Source organism: Schistocerca serialis, chromosome 2 (genome assembly GCF_023864345.2).
Source record: "Schistocerca serialis cubense isolate TAMUIC-IGC-003099 chromosome 2, iqSchSeri2.2, whole genome shotgun sequence".
NCBI classification, from domain to species: domain Eukaryota; kingdom Metazoa; phylum Arthropoda; class Insecta; order Orthoptera; family Acrididae; genus Schistocerca; species Schistocerca serialis.
Window position 1 is genome coordinate 679,506,131 of NC_064639.1, and position 17,669 is coordinate 679,523,799.

The 17,669-nt window shown below is 39.0% G+C and overlaps 1 protein-coding gene across 2 annotated transcripts in view; it reads right to left on the reverse strand.

Moving 5' to 3' along the window:
- LOC126457786 (H(+)/Cl(-) exchange transporter 7) overlaps positions 1 to 17,669 on the reverse strand; it is a 175,292-nt gene that overhangs the window by 74,941 nt on the left and 82,682 nt on the right. For both annotated transcript variants that reach the window (XM_050094371.1, XM_050094370.1), the window contains one exon: positions 6,964 to 7,095. In XM_050094371.1, the coding sequence (XP_049950328.1) occupies positions 6,964 to 7,095 (132 nt within the window). The remainder of the gene's footprint in view (positions 1 to 6,963; positions 7,096 to 17,669) is intronic.

A 17,669-nucleotide genomic window follows, 5' to 3' on the forward strand; every position in this document is an offset into this window, starting at 1 on the left:
GAGGCGGAAGTACAGAGGCAAAGATGTTGTTGAAAGACAGGTGAGGTATGAGCGGCGGCAAATTGAAATTAGCGGAGATTGAGGCCTGGCGGGTAATGAGAAGAGAGGATATACTGAAGGGCAAGTTCCCATCTCCGGAGTTCTGACAGGTTGGTGTTAGTGGGAAGTATCCAGATAACCCGGACGGTGTAACACTGTGCCAAGATGTGCTGGCTGTGCACCACGGCATGTTTAGGCACAGGGTGATCCTCATTACCAACAAACACTGTCTGCCTGTGTCCATTCATGCGAATGGACAGTTTGTTGCTGGTCATTCCCACATAGAATGTGTCACAGTGTAGGCAGGTCAGTTGGTAAATCATGTGGGTGCTTTCACACGTGGCTCTGCCTTTGATCGTGTACACCTTCCGGGTTACAGGACTGGAGTAGGTGGTGGTGGGAGGGTGCATGGGACAGGTTTTACACCGGGGGCGGTTACAAGGGTAGGAGCCAGAGGGTAGGGAAGGTGGTTTGGGGATTTCATAGGGATGAACCAAGAGGTTACGAAGGTTAGGTGGACGGCGGAAAGACACTCTTGGTGGAGTGGGGAGGACTTCATGAAGGATGGATCTCATTTCAGGGCAGGATTTGAACAAGTTGTATCCCTGCTGGAGAGCCACATTCAGAGTCTGATCCAGTCCCGGAAAGTATCCTGTCACAAGTGGGGCACTTTTGTGGCTCTTCTGTGGGAGGTTCTGGGTTTGAGGAGATGAGGAAGTGGCTCTTACCAGGTCGGGAGGGTAGTTACGGGATGCGAAAGCTGTTTTCAGGTTGTTGGTGTAATGGTTCAGGGATTCTGGACTGGAGCAGATTCGTTTGCCACGAAGACCTAGGCTGTAGGGAAGGGACCGTTTCCTCTCTAACCTCAACTCCTTTGGTTCCATCAGATTCATCTGGTCCTACTCCAAATCCCATGCCACTTTCCTTGACGTTGACCTCCACCTGTCCAATGGCCAGCTTCACACGTCCGTCCACATCAAACCCACCAACAAGCAACAGTACCTCCATTATGACAGCTGCCACCCATTCCACATCAAACGGTCCCTTCCCTACAGCCTAGGTCTTCGTGGCAAACGAATCTGCTCCAGTCCGGAATCCCTGAACCATTACACCAACAACCTGAAAACAGCTTTCGCATCCTGCAACTACCCTCCCGACCTGGTACAGAAGCAAATAACAAGAGCCACTTCCTCATCTCCTCAAACCCAGAACCTCCCACAGAAGAGCCACAAAAGTGCCCCACTTGTGACAGGATACTTTCCGGGACTGGATCAGACTCTGAATGTGGCTCTCCAGCAGGGATACAACTTCCTCAAATCCTGCCCTGAAATGAGATCCATCCTTCATGAAATCCTCCCCATTCCACCAAGAGTGTCTTTCCGCCGTCCACCTAACCTTCGTAACCTCTTAGTTCATCCCTAAGAAATCCCCAAACCACCTTCCCTACCATCTGGCTCCTAGCCTTGTAACCGCCCCCGGTGTAAAACCTGTCCCATGCACCCTCCCACCACCACCTACTCCAGTCCTGTAACCCGGAAGGTGTACACGATCAAAGGCAGAGCCACGTGTGAAAGCACCCACATGATTTATCAACTGACCTGCCTACACTGTGACACATTCTATGTGGGAATGACCAGCAACAAACTGTCCATTCGCATGAATGGACACAGGCAGACAGTGTTTGTTGGTAATGAGGATCACCCTGTGCCTAAACATGCCATGGTGCACGACCAGCACATCTTGGCACAGTGTTACACCATCCGGGTTATCTGGATACTTCCCACTAACACCAACCTGTCAGAACTCCGGAGATGGGAACTTGCGCTTCAGTATATCCTCTCTTCTCGTTACCCGCCAGGCCTCAATCTCCGCTAATTTCAATTTGCCGCCGCTCATACCTCACCTGTCTTTCAACAACATCTTTGCCTCTGTACTTCCACCTCGACTGACATCTCTGCCCAAACTCTTTGCCTTTACAAATGTCTGCTTGTGTGTGTGTGTGTGTGTGTGTGTGTGTGTGTGTGTGTGTGTGTGTGTGTGTGTGTGTGTGTGTGTGTGGGCGCGCGCGCAAGTGTGTATACCCCTTCTTTCCCCCTAAGGTAAGTCCTTCCGCTCCCGGGATTGGAATGACTCCTTACCCTCTACATCCTTTCGTCTTTCCCTCTCCTTCCCTCTTTCCTGATGAGGCAACAGTTTGTTGTGAAAGCTTGAATTTCATGTGTATGTTTCTGTTTGTTTGCGTGTCTATCGACCTGCCAGCACTTTCGTTCGGTAAGTCACATCATCTGTGCTTTTAGATATATTTCTCCCATGTGGAATGTTTCCCTCTATTATATTCACATCATTAATTATTCATCTCTAGTTCTATTACTGCAATCTGGTGCTCACTATTAATGTCAAACTAATGGGTGTATTTAACAACATTCATCAGTTTATTAGACAGTTAAGTGCTGATATGCCTTAACTTGAAGTGAGAAAGCCTTGTTGAAGACCAAGGTAGAATTCATCTTTTGTCATCATTAGAACTTGATTCCATCATATTCACAAAGTTTCATCATAATGGGATCCAGCTATTTTAGTGTACATTATTATTATTAATATTATTATTTCTCAGACGTTATGTCTGTTTAAAAATGGAAAGTGACGCGGACCTTGATCAAGCGTGACTTCCTTTTAATTGTACGGTATATGTTACAACATTTAGGAACTTTCGCGTAATTGAACAAGTATCAATAATTACAGATTTCTGTAGCTGTATATATAAGTTTGGATGTAGCTGTATTGCTTTGATATACTGGTGGATATTGTGTGGTATGACTCCTGTAGTTGATAGTATAATCAGTATAATGTCAACTTTATCCTGATGCCACATGTCCTTGACTTCCTCAGCCAATTGGATGTATTTTTCAATTTTTTCTCCTGTTTTCTTCTGTATATTTTTTGTATTGGGTATGGATATTTCGATTAGTTGTGTTAATTTCTTCTTTTTATTGGTAAGTATGATGTCAGGTTTGTTATGTGGTGTTGTTTTATCTGTTATGATGGTTCTGTTCCAGTATAATTTGTATTCATCATTCTCCAGTACATTTTGTGGTGCATACTTGTATGTGGGAACATGTTGTTTTATTAGTTTATGTTGTATGGCAAGTGGTTGATGTATTATTTTTGCTACATTGTCATGTCTTTTGGGGTATTCTGTATTTGCTAGTATTGTACATCCACTTGTGATGTGATGTACTGTTTCTATTTGTTGTTTGCAAAGTCTGCATTTATCTGTTGTGGTATTGGGATCTTTAATAATATGCTTGCGGTAATATCTGATGTTTATTGTTTGATCCTGTATTGCAATCATGAATCCTTCCGTCTCACTGTATATCTTGCCTTTTCTTAGCCATGTGTTGGACGCGTCTTGATCGATGTGTGGCTGTGTTAGATGATATGGGTGCTTGTCATGTAGTGTTTTCATTTTCGAATTTACTTTCTTCGTATCTGTTGATGTTATGTGATCTAAAGGGTTGTAGAAGTGGTTATGAAATTGCAATGGTGTAGCCGATGTATTTATATGAGTGACTGCTTTGTGTATTTTGCTAGTTTCTGCTCGTTCTAGAAAGAATTTTCTTAAATTGTCTACCTGTCCATAATGTAGATTTTTTATGTCGATAAATCCTCTTCCTCCTTCCTTTCTGCTTAATGTGCATCTTTCTGTTGCTGAATGTATGTGATGCATTCTATATTTGTGGCATTGTGATCGTGTAAGTGTATTGAGTGCTTCTAGGTCTTTGTTACTCCATTTCACTACTCCAAATGAGTAGGTCAATATTGGTAAGGCAGAAGTATTTATAGCTTTTGTCTTGTTTCTTGCTGTCAATTCTGTTTTCAGTATTTTTGTTAGTCTTTGTCTATATTTTTCTTTTAGTTCTTCTTTAATATTTGTATTATCTATTCCTATTTTTTGTCTGTATCCTAGATATTTATAGGCATCTGTTTTTTCCATCGCTTCTATGCAGTCGCTGTGGTTATCCAATATGCAATCTTCTTGTTTAGTTTATTTTTCCCTTGAATATGCTACTTTTCTTACATTTGTCTGTTCCAAAAGCCATATTTATATCATTGCTGAATACTTCTGTTATCTTCAGTAATTGGTTGAGTTGTTGATTTGTTGCTGCCAGTAGTTTTAGATCATCCATGTATAGCAAATGTGTGATTTTGTGTTGGTACGTTCCAGTAACATTGTATCCATAATTTGTATTGTTTAGCATGTTGGATAGTGGGTTCAGAGCAAGGCAGAACCAGAAAGGACTTAATGAGTCTCCTTGGTATATTCCACGCTTAATCTGTATTGGCTGTGATGTGATATTATTTGAATTTGTTTGGATATTAAGTGTGGTTTTCCAGTTTTTCATTACTATGTTTAGGAACTGTATCACTTTAGGATCTACTTTGTAAATTTCCAATATTTGTAGTAACCGTGAGTGGGGTACACTATCAAAAGCTTTATGGTAATCAATGTATGCGTAGTGTAGTGACCTTTGTTTAGTTTTAGCTTCATATGTCACCTCTGCATCTATTATCAGTTGCTCTTTACATCCTCGTGCTCCTTTGCAACAGCCTTTTTGTTCTTCATTTATAATTTTGTTCTGTGTTGTATGTGTCATTAATTTCTGTTTAATGACTGAAGTTAATATTTTGTATATTGTTGGTAGGCATGTTATGGGGCGATATTTAGCTGGGTTCACTGTGTCTGCTTGATCTTTAGGTTTCAGATATGTTATTCCGTGTGTAAGTGTATCAGGGAATGTGTATGGGTCTGCAATGTAACTGTTAAATAATTTAGTTAGATGTGAATGTGTTGAGGTGAACTTCTTTAACCAGAAATTTGCTATTTTATCATTTCCAGGGGCTTTCCAATTGTGAGTAGAATTAATTGCTTTGGTGACTTCATGTTGCAAAATTATCACTTCAGGCATTTGTGGTATCATCTTGTATGTGTCTTTCTACTTGTATCCACCGTGCATGCCTGTTATGTTGTACCGGATTTGATCATATGTTGCTCCAGAACTGTTCCATGTCTGTTATGTTTGGTGGATTGTTTATTTTAATGTGTGTGTTATCTATTGTCTGGTAAAATTTCTTTTGGTTTGTGTTGAATGTTTGGTTTTGTTTCCTTCTATTTTCACTTTTTTTGTATCTTCTGAGTCGTTTGGCTGATGCTTGTAATTTCTGCTTCTTTTCGTCTAATTGCTCTGTCGCTTCTTGTTGTGAGATTTTACCTAACCTTTTTCGTTTAATTTCCGAGATTTCATTTCTTATAAATTGTGTTAGCTGTCCGATGTCTTTTCTCAGTTTTTCTATTTTGATCTGTAGCCTGTGTTGCCATACTGGTTTTGTGGGTTTCTTCTGTGTGTTGGTTGGTTCTGATCTCTGCCTAGTGTGTATATTTAGTGTAGTGAGTGCTTCTATATAAACCAGTAGTTGTAACTCTTCCATAGTTGTGTTTTCATTTATTTTGTTGTGTATGATTGTGTTGATAGTTTTTATTGTTGTTTCGACTTGTGGGTTATTTGGTGGTCTATGCAAGAATGGTCTTATGTCTGTATTTGTGTCTTTGTATTCTATATATGTTAGCTGAAATTTTTCTTCTATATCTAACATCTGTGTCACTTCGTGTTCTATTTGTGCTTGTTCTGGTGGCTGTCTTAAGATTTCGTTTTCCTCTGATTGTTTAATTGGTGCGTGTTGTTCTTTGTTTGTTTGCTCTGGGATGTTTGAGTCCATTACTGTATTTTCTTCTTCTTCTGATTGCACATTATTTTGTTCCAGTATTTGTTGTACTTGTTGTTTGATGTTTTCTAATTCTGACTGGGGTATCCTGTTATTTTTTATTATTACACGGATCTGATCAGCTAGTCGTTGTTCTGTTAAAAATTTTAATTCTGGGTATCTGGTAATAAATGTTGTGTATACTTGTGATCTGTATCCAGTTGTGTTGGTTCCTAGGTTTGTTGCTTGGTAATAACAGAACATGAGGTGTCGATTAACTTCATCTGACCATCTCATCCTCTGTCTTTGTTTTCCTTCTAGGGTGGTTGCAGGAAGCATATCCTGCAAAACACCTCTGTTTGGATTTAAATCATTTTCCAGTTGGCTAGCAGTGTCGTTACCATTGTGGGCGGGCATAGGGTTCAAGCGTCGTCCCCGACCATGACGGCGCTTGTCCGAGGCTTCTTTAGTTCTGTCCTGAACCAACTAATCACACTAAAAGGGGGGTTAGCCCTATTAGTGGTTTGTTCTTTTCGTCGCCTTTTACGACTGGCAGAACATACCGGAAGCCTATTCTTTTCCCGGGCCTCCACGGGGATTATTATTATTATTATTATTATTATTATTATTATTATTATTATTATTATTATTATTATTATTTCCTTCACTTTCTCAGACGTTAAGTCCGGTTAAAAATGGAGTGACACGGACCTTGATCAAGCGTCACTTCCTTTTAACTGTACGGTATGTGTTATATTGCATTTAGGAACTTTCGGGTAATTGAACATGTATCAATTATTACGGATTTCTGTAGCTGTATATATAAGTTTGGATGTAGCTGTATTGCATTGATGTACTGGTGGATATTGCGTGGTATGACTTCTGTAGTTGAAAGTATAATTGGTATAATGTCAACTTTATCCTGATGCCACATGTCCTTGACTTCCTCAGCCAGTTAGATGTATTTTTCAATTTTTTCTCCTGTTTTCTTCTGTATATTTGCTGTATTGGGTATGGATATTTCAATTAGTTGTGTTAATTTCTTCTTTTTATTGGTGAGTATTATTATTATTATTATTATTATTATTATTATTATTATTTACTTTTAATAAGCTTATGAAAGACTAATTACATTCATTCCCAGAGATTTTCACTACTATTTACCTGGGTGCCCATGATATGTACTCAACACTACATTGAGAGTAAATGCAGACACCATTGAAGCAAAAAAAATTCTCCATGTAAGGCTCTGATTCCAGAAACTGCTTCCTTCCTCTAAACTGAAGAGCACACCACCTGTAAAATATCTCAATTAGGAAATCGAATTGCATATAGACTAGTGACATAAAATATTTCAACTTTTAAAAACTACTCAGAAACTTTATTAAAAATCAGAAAAAATAATTACCACACTTAAAAGATGAATGCTTCTTTTAAAATATTTTAGTGTGTTTCCACCACATCAATTACAACATTGTATACTTTGCACTACTTTAGTAGTTTTTGTGCTGAATTCAGTATGAATTATAGCATATTTATTACATAAGACAAATTTAGTTTTGTTAGTCACAATAAATTTACACAACCTATCATGGAAATAAAACAGCAATACATAAACAACATCTGATGAGAGGTGACCACACATTGTAAACAAATATACAAAGGGAAAACAAAAATACCATACTATTCCAAATTCTGAAAATACAAAAATACACCACTGGGCAGAAGCTGCACACTGGCGAGTCAACAGAAAAATGCAAAAAATTTATTTTGTCTCTCAGATGCTCACTGGACTATGAGAAAAATAAGCAGTTATTATAATAACATCATTATTAGTAGTAGTAGATGCTGCAGCAGGTCTGCAGATGGTGCCATTTGTGATGCAGCACACTTGATCAAGTAGCAATGATGTTCTGACGATTTGAGTAAAGGATCCATGGGTGGCGGGATGTGGATCTGTCTACAAAACTTCACATCGGTACTGTAGTTCAGCTTTGCTCAATTACAAATAATCCATTTTAATTTCAAAGTAAACACATACATGTTATATAAAGGAATATGAATAATTTGCAAAACCAGACAGACTAATTAAAAAAAATAATTTGCTGTAACATAATAATAGGATTGTATTGAGGGTGGCTGCATAATTTAAATCTCTAAATTAAGGACCCAGGAGAAATCAGTGATGGACCATGAACAATGAAGTTTGACGTAATCAATCATGCAAGGTACGTGTTTTACGAATTTTGTTCTGCTTTCCATTCTAAAGTACAAATTTTTTTACATAAACTGCATCAAATCTGCTAAAGTTTGCAATAATGCAATGAATTTGCTATTTACACACTCAGAGAACAGAGGAGTTACAAGCTGCGTGCTGTAAGTCAGAATATTTTTTATAATTTTCAAGCACTGATTTTGGTTTTAATATTTTTCAAATTAGTCATTGTTGTAATGAAGTTATTGACTAGCAAAGAAATAATATGAGGGTGGCATCCAAAAGTTCCCAAATTTGGATTTTACATGTAAATTGTTGTAAGTACACTGAAATATCCCAAGGTGTCTCCTCATACATCCTTCTCGAATCAGTGTGTCAAGTGGCTGCGAGTTGAGTGGGTTGGTTAGTAGTTACTGCTTTTCTATGATTTGATGATTTTGCAATGGTTGGCTGAAAGAGCAGTGTGTTTGTATATATTTTGTTTTAAATTTGGAAACATCTTGTTAGACACGCTTTAGATGTAAAAGTAAAATTTTGGAGACTAAGCTTGAGGTCACACAAAGATGACTCACATAAGCATATCCAAAATGGACAAACTTCAACTTCTGACCATTCCAGTCAGCTGTCAACTGGTAACACACCATAAAATCTTCAGCAAAGTGGAATCTGATTTTACAAGATTGTAAGAAGGCCATCCAAGACCGTTGGAACATGTTTGGAATAAAAGTAAGGAAGTGTCGAGTTACGTATTCCATCAACAGCAAGGTCATTCAAGTTCATTGGAGCACTAGCTCTTATCACGAAACGATAGGGAAGGAAATCAGCCATGGCTGTTATTCAAAGGAACCCTGGACAGGTTTGTTTGACTTTGTTGCAATGATGACAGACGCCTCACCAAATGACTCGCCATGCTTTTTTTCACTGCCAGGCCTCCATAGACATTCTGCAAGCACCTATGAATATCTGCGATGCCCTGGTTTTCTGCCAAAAGAAACTCATTGACAATTCTCTGCTTCCACAATGAAATTTTCACTCCGTAGCAGAGTGTATGTTGATATGTAACTTGGTTAGTTAATTATTTATATGTTCCAAAGATCATTTGAAGGATTCTTCTATCAAAATGATGTGGAATGAGTCAGTTTACAGAATATGTACACATGATCAGTCTTAACATTGATAAACACATTATCGTTTTGTCCCGTCTCATTCAGCCTCGGTTACAAACACCATTTTGAAGGCTATGTATAGTACCATCACCTGTCTGAACTTCATGAAACTATACGAAATGAAGTGGGAATATTCTATCACATTCCACAACAAATTCTGCATTCTTTTAACCGAAATGGGATAAACAAAGTGTTGCATTACTTACTGAACACCTCTTGTATTTTGTCAAAAGAACTGAACATGAGATGGACTGCAGCAAAGATTTAGCCACAACTGCTTCAAGTCAGAGGCAGCTTCACATGGAAGTCAGAAGGGAACTTAACTACTTCGAGGCAATACAAATTTAGTTTCAAAGGTTATAAATGATGACAGAAGATGAACTTGGGTTTATAGCCATGGTCCCGAAACCACGAGACATTTATAATAATGGAATAGTCCTTCACTTCAGTCAAAAAAGTTTAAGAAGCCAAAAACAACATTAACTCCTTATTGATTGAAAGAATTTGTTCCTCCTCACAAAATGGGTTGATAATGAATTCTATTGCAATACTCTACAGTGTTTGAAGAAGGACATGAGAAAAGTGCACGAAAGTGGTGAATGAACAATTTGACACTCACCTACGAAAAAGCATGAAAGTATTCAGTCTACATGATTCAGAGATTTTACTAAAAACAACATGACAGTGTTCCCACCATGACATTTATTCCCCAGCCACCACACTCACCAGACTTAGCTGAGTGTGACTTCCTTTTTTTCCAAACTCAAAATCAAGTTGTTGGGGTAAAGAATTGACATAGTGGAGGATATTCAATCAGAATGGCAGAGATTACTAAACAACCTAAGAAAGAAAGTGTTTCAAGACATATTTAGAAAGTTGTGAAAATACTGAGGTCAATGTATCTGCTTCTAAATGGACTACTACTATGGAGGCGATGGCACAGAATAAGATCTAGGTACAACATCTTTAATTAATAGACACGACACTGCCTGACAATAAAAATCAAGCAAATTAAGCACCAAGAAGCTGAAGAGCAAACAAAATTAATCTTCACTAAATGAGAGCACAAGTGATGTTATTCCAGCAATTACAATGAGTGAAACTTGCTAAGAACTTTCTAATACGAGTGGCGTTGCACTCCCTCTGGCCTAGACATATGCACTAATTTAGTTGGAAATGACATCAAAAGCCATTGCGTCCTCTCCTTAAATATGTTGGTCCACAACTGATTTAACTGGTCCTTGATATCCTGGATACTGGTCCCGGGACACAGTTGACTTCTAAGCTGGTCCTACATGTGTAGCAGGACAAATCTGGAGATCTTTCTGGCCACAGGATACCCCAACATTACACACACAGCTCACACACATGCAGCATATGTGAATGAGCACTGTTCTGCTGAAAAATGACACTACGATAGTGTCGTAAGAGAGATAACGCACGAGGGCATAGGTTGTCCATGACATCCTGTTGTGTCGTCAGAGATTCCTTGCTCATTGTCAGCCATGACCCGAAGTCATAGTGTCGTAAGAGAGATAACGCACGAGGGCATAGGTTGTCCATGACATCCTGTTGTGCCGTCAGAGATTCCTTGCTCATTGTCAGCCATGACCCGAAGTCATATCTAATGGCTTCTCACACCATGACAACAGGAGTAAGATTGCTGTACCTCTCCAAAGACCAAATGAGGTGACACAGTGGTTAGCACACTGGAACCACAATCAGGAGGACGATGGTTCAATCCCGCGTCCAGCCATCCTGATTTAGGTTTCCCGTGATTTCCCTAAATCATTTCAGGCAAATGCTGGGATGGTTCCTTTGAAAGGGCACGGACGACTTCCTTCCCCATCCTTCCCTAATCCGATGTGACTGTTGACCTCTCAGTTTGTTCTCTTCTCCCAAATCAACCCAAACACTCTCCAAAGCATTGGAAGAGTGGAACCACTCCCCAGGTCGCCATCATGCTCACTAACAATGGTCATCCGGGTAGCATAGTACTGCAATTCATCACTGAACACAATCATCAGTAAATTCTTCTCAGTCAGGGCAACACTCCCAATTCAACCATTTGTGTTTTAGCGTTAAACAGATGTAATTCCATAGCCTGGCAGCTGTCAGTCAACAATCAATGTGCAGCATGGCACAGAATGTTGCAGGGAATCAATTACTTGTCTCCAATGGCTGGCACAAAGGTGAAGTGGTTACGATGTGCTTGGTGTGATCCTTCCTTGAGGTCCTCAGACATGGTTCACCAAAACCTTGACAACAAGTAACCTGCCCTCATGCTCCCATGAAGTCCAACACCACTGCACTGTCACATACAAGAGCCCCACAAATTTGGATATAGTGTGATTTGATCACTGGCCAAATGGACACACACAATGAAGCCCCCTTTCAAACTCTGACACATGTTGATAACATTGACTTAGACAAGTACAAGAACACGCTGCACAGTGATAATTCAACATGTGGTGCAGTTCACACCTCTTATATACCATTACCAGTCCTGGTAAAACACTGAAAACAAACAACAATTTTACAAACATGCCAATGGTGCATACGAGTATGCATGAGCATGTAAGGATTGTAACAGGGAAGACTTTGGTTTATTGGGAAAATTTTTAGTAAAGTGCTATTCATCAGTACAGGGGACTGCATGTAGGACACTAGCGCAACCCATTGTTGAGTGACTGTTAGTGTGTTTGGGATCTGCACCAGGTCGGATTAAAGAAAGACATCAAAGCAATTCAGACACAAGCTGCTCGATTTGTTACTGGTAGATTCGAACAACACGTGAGTATTATGGAGATGCTTCAGGAACTCAAATGAGGCTCAGTGGAGGGAGATGACATTCTTTTCGAGGAGCATTACTGAGACAATTTAGAGAACTGGAATTTGATGCTGAGTGTAGAATGATTCTACAGCTGCCAAGTACTTTGCCTGTAAGGACCATGAAGATAAGATTAGGGAGATTAGGGTTTGTACAGAGGCACACAGATCGTACCGTACAATGGCTTGTACGTAAATGCAGAAGAGGTTACATTAACATCTGACTGTCTTCTGGGTGCTTCACTTTTTTGTCCAGCAATGTATTTCACAAACTTTTGGATACAATCTTGTATATATTAAAAGGGCAATTCATATCCAAATGACAAGATTACTGCAACTTATTATCGGCAAGTACAAGGTGTTTTGGCAAAACATTGGGGGGGGGGGGGGGGGGGTGAAGAAGAAGAACTGAAGAACTTTGAACTTCGACTTTTTTACTTGATAACTACTGATTTAAAATCTGACCTGGGACCATAAACAATTGGAGTTGGTGATGATTCATGATAAGATAAAATTAATTTGTATTCAGCAGGAAATTCTGTAGTGGAACAAATGTTTAGAGATATATAAAGTAGAATCAAAAAGTAAACTGTTTAGTCAGACAGCAGAAACAAAGAAGAATTAAATGACAAGGTAACACAACTGAGCTGACATTGAAGAAATGGAAAAATGAGTAAAGTTGATAAACTGCTTTGGAGAATAATAATCCAGAAAATTAAATAGATAAAGTAAGTGATAGAAATGACAGAGAGGCCAACATAGAATCCATTTGGATCAGAAGGTGACCGAAGTACAATTTGGTTGGAAAGGTGAGTTGAATACAGTATCTCGCGTCAGAAACCTTGATGTGTCCAATATGGACACAATAAAAAAAAGGAAGCAAGTAATTATGGTAAAAATTGTGTAATTATAAAGAGGAAACTACGATTAAAGTACAGAATTTTTATGAAGATGTGACATGGTTTGTTGATTTGGCAGAGAGGTTTTGTCATAAAAAGGAGATGATGATATGAAGCTGTCAGAAGTGAATGGGTTTCCAAAGTGGAGGTCTGAAAGTAACTGAAAATGTGTTTTATCAGAGGAATCAGTGTGACAGATAAGCTAAATTTTGCAAACAACTATATATAGAGTGGTGGAAGAAGTATATGAGTAAATTTAGTAAACAATTTAAAGATTATTGATTTAACTAAAATCTTTGCTTTTGTTGTAAAGATTCATAACTTTTGTAAATTTTAGCATGGTTGCCCCATACACAAGAGTCCTGTAAATATTGTCCAGATACAACACCCACAGGCCACACGCGACTTAATTTTATACCTGGGTTAGGTCTGTTTGGAATGTAAGTCTCCCCATCTTTTCCTGTCCTCCCACAACATTTCTCTCCCCTCTCTGTTCCAGTATTTTCCTCTCTTCTTCACATGTTCCTTCACTCAAACGATCCTCTATCTGTCTTCCTCTACGTATCTTACCTCCTACTGTAATTTCACGAGCCTGTCTCAGTATCCTGACAACTCTCATTCTTTTAACTTGCTCATACCATTTTAATCTTTTCTTTTCTATGGTCTCTTGTGTGGGCTTGTCTTTTACAATTTCTCTAACATCTTGTTTCTTCTCATTCCATTCAATAAGTCCCATCCTGCTTCCCTGAAATTTTGTCTTGCACGCTTGTGCCCTTCTCACCTGCCTGTTCTTCATTTCCCAAGTTTCTGATATATATGTAAGTACTAAAACATAATATGCTCGATACAACATTTGCTTACTTTTTGGTGGTACATCCGTAATCCATATCAGGCTTCTTACACTTTGCAGGAATCCACAGGCTTGCTTTCCCTTTCATTAACCTCAATCATTCCTCCTGCTGTCTTACATAGTGCACCTAATTACTTGAAATTTCTCACTTTCTTCAGTACTTGCCCCATAAACTTTTATCTCACTTAGGCAGTGAATCGGCATCACTTAGTTCCTGTAAGATGGATGTACATTACTTATGGGCAAATTTTAAGCAGACTGTTAATCGTGGTCTGGAGAGTTATGTGCCTAGTAAGTTGATAAAGAATGGAAGAGACCCACCATGGTTTGATAACCAAATTTGGCAGATGCTGCAGAAGCACAGGCTGTTGATCTCTAGGTTCAAAAGGGAATGCACAAATGACAACAACTGAAGGTTAGTAGAGATTTGTGCGTTGTGTGTCAGTGAAAAGATCTCTGCACGAAGCATATTAGTACCACTGTCACACCTTATCAAAAGATCTGGCAAAGAACCCAAGAAAATTCTGGTCTTACGTAGAATTGCCAAGCGGATCTAAAGCTTTCATTCAGTCACTTATTGGCCAGTCTGGTGTGGCAGTTGAAGATAGCAAAATGAAAGCCAAAGTTTTAAATTTCACATTTAAGAAATCGTTCACCCAGAAGAATAGTACAAACATACCATCATTTGACCATCAGACAGACTCCCGTATGGACAACATAGTAATAAGCATACCTGGCTTAGGGAAACAACTGAAAGATTTGAAAGCAAATAAATCAACAGGTCCCGATGGAATCCTAGTTCAGTTTTACAAAGAGTACTCTACGGCACCAGCCCCTTACCTAGCTTGCATTTAACACGAATCTCTCACTCAGCAAGAAGTCACAAGCAACTGAATATATAAGAAGGGTAAAGTAATGGACCCACAAAATTACAGACCTATATACCAACTTCTGTTTGCTGCAGAGTCCCTGAACATATTCCAAGTTTGAAATAACAAACTTTCTTGAGACTGAGAAGCTTATGTGCATGAATCGGCATGGTTTTAGAAAGCATCACCCGCACAAAACTCAGCTTGTCCTTTTCACATAATACATTGCAAACAGTGGATGAAGGGCAACATGCAGATTCCATATTTCTAGATTTCCAGGAATCATTTGATAAGGTGCCCCATTGCACGCTGTTAACGAAAGTATGAGTGTATGGACTTTGGTTTATTGGGAGAATTTTAAGAAAGAATGGTTCACCTGTAAAGGAGACCACTTGTAGGGTGCTGGTGTGACTTATTCTTGAGTACTGCTCGAGTGTTTGGAATCCGTACCAGGTCGGATTGAAGGAAGACATCGAAGCAATTCAGAGGCAGGCTGCTAGATTCATTACTGATATTTTCGAACAACATGTAAGATTTACGGAGATGTTCTAGGAACTCAAATGGGACTCATGGTGTGAAGGACACATTCTTTTTGAGAAATAGTATTGAGAAAATTTAGAGAACTGGCATTTTCAGCTGACTCCCACGCGATTCTGTTGCTGCCACCATACATTGTGCTGAGGACAACAAAGATAAGACACGAGAAATTAGGGCTCATATGGAGGCATACAGGCAGTTGTTTTTCCCTCACTGTATTTGCAAGTGGAACAGGAAAGGAAATGACAAGTAGTGGTACAGGGTACCATCTACCACGTACCTTACGGTGGCTTGCGGAGTATCTCTGTAGATGCAGATGTAGATCCATTGCTACTCCCCTCTTACTCCCCATTGTCATAATCATTAAGTTTCAATCCATATGGTCCCACCATTTACTTCCATATATTGAGCCCTTCTTTTGTCTCTCCTCCTTAATTCTGCCAGACAATTAAATCATTTTCAAATACCACTGCTTCAATATTTTCATCTTCTATTCATGCCACCACTTCTGCCATTACCTCATCCATAACAGTCATGAAAAATTATGTGGATAGCATTTCTAAATGGTCTGTCTTCTCTCCTCCAACATTTACACAACACAAACTTCCTTGATTCATTTCCTTTGTTATTCTCATAGTCAGCCTTCAAATTACATAATTGTTGCCTTGGTGACATACCACTGTGCTTTACTGTTGTAGTAAATGGTAATTTTAAACTAAACAGTACTATTAAACCTCTAACATGATGCCAACAGTCCAATAATTATGTGATGATACTCTCATCTCAAAGGTGAAAGCAATTTTACAGTAAGAGGGTCTGCGACCGGTCGATGTTCTATATGATTATTCTTAATTTTAATTTTTCTATTACAAAGAGGACCAGAGAGACTGCATTATGTGCTAGGCTTAGAAGAAAAGGTACCACAGCACATTTTAGACCAGAGGTCAAAATACCATGTGAAAAATTAGACTAAGGCAGTTAATAACAAAAATGAAGTAAACTTTTGTTATGTAAGAGACTTTTCGACCGTATAATTTGTTAATTATGTTGTTTTGAGTCTTACACTTGAATTTGGGTTACACCACCAGCAAGTTTTTGTGGTTATATGGTGTTTTATTTTCATAGGATTTTGTAGTACAACAAACTGATATGTAGGATTATAAATTTGAATTAGTAAAGATGATAACCTTCAAGGCAATGACTATCTGTGAGCTATGTATAGCAAGCACAGGATTCTGAGTCATTTAGTATTATTTCCCAGTTTTCACTCTTCTGCACTACATCATCTCTTCAACTTCTCTCTATCGACATGTAGACATCTCATTCGATCTATGCTACCCAGTTTGTGCAGGGATGTAATTATGATTATGAGAATTATATAACTTAAATACATACGAGGTTATTACTGACTAATGCAAAATACTTTTCCATTTACGGACATGTGATGTTATTCAGTATTGCTGCTATTACGTATTTTCCTTTTGATATCAATGTTGTGAGTCAATTATTTTGACTATTTGTTTTTCATTCTGGAAGAATCAGGAAACCTCAAAATATTCAAAAAGATTGAAGAGAGTACTTTATTTAACATTACTTTTATGACTGATCAGATTATTTAAACTGGAGGATGAAAAATTCCAATTAACAGTAATGTTCATATAGAACAAGTTTTAATTTTTCCAGTAAACAGGCAACTGAAAGGGTTTCCTGAAATCAATGAAGTTACAGAAATGGTTAAAGTAGGAGTGGATAAAGCCAATGGCAATGGCAATGGAAATGGCAACACTGGTTCTGGTTCCCGTCAGATCACCAAAGTTAAGCACTGTTGGGCTTGGTTAGCACTTGGATGGGTGACCAAGTCTGCCAAGGGATGTTAGCAAGCAAGGGTGCCCTCAGCCCTTGTGAGGCCAACTGATAAGCTACTTGATTGAGAAGGGCAGTTCCAGCCTCCCAAGCTGACAACTGCCAAGACACTGGTGTGCCAATCATATGCACCACACTACGTCGTATGCCAAATGTAGGTCAAAGAAGACAGTGACAAGGTGCAGGCAGTTAGTAAAAGCCTGTCAAGACTGTTGTGTCCAATCTGAGTAAATGATCAGTTTTAGATCACCCTTCCCAGAAGCCACACTACTATGGGGGAAAAAGCCCTGAGATTTGAGTACCAGCATGAACTGAAGATAACCATCCTCTGGAGCAGTTTACAAAGTATGTTGGTCAAGATATGTTGGTTCTTCTCGGGTTTAAGGACGGGGATAACTATGCTGTCACGCCATTGCTGTGAGCAAAATGTGGTTGAAGACCCTGAGTAGATGTTGCCTCTGGGTAATGTTTAGGTGCTGAATCATCTGGTTGTGGATTGAATCCAGGCCTGGGGACTTGTCATATAAAGAGGTAAGAGTCTGCAAGAAACCCCATTCAGTGAAGGTTTCATTTTAGGCTTCAGCTTGGTAGGGCTTGAAATGAGGGATTCCTTCAACTCCTCGTTTCTGCCAGAGGAAGGTA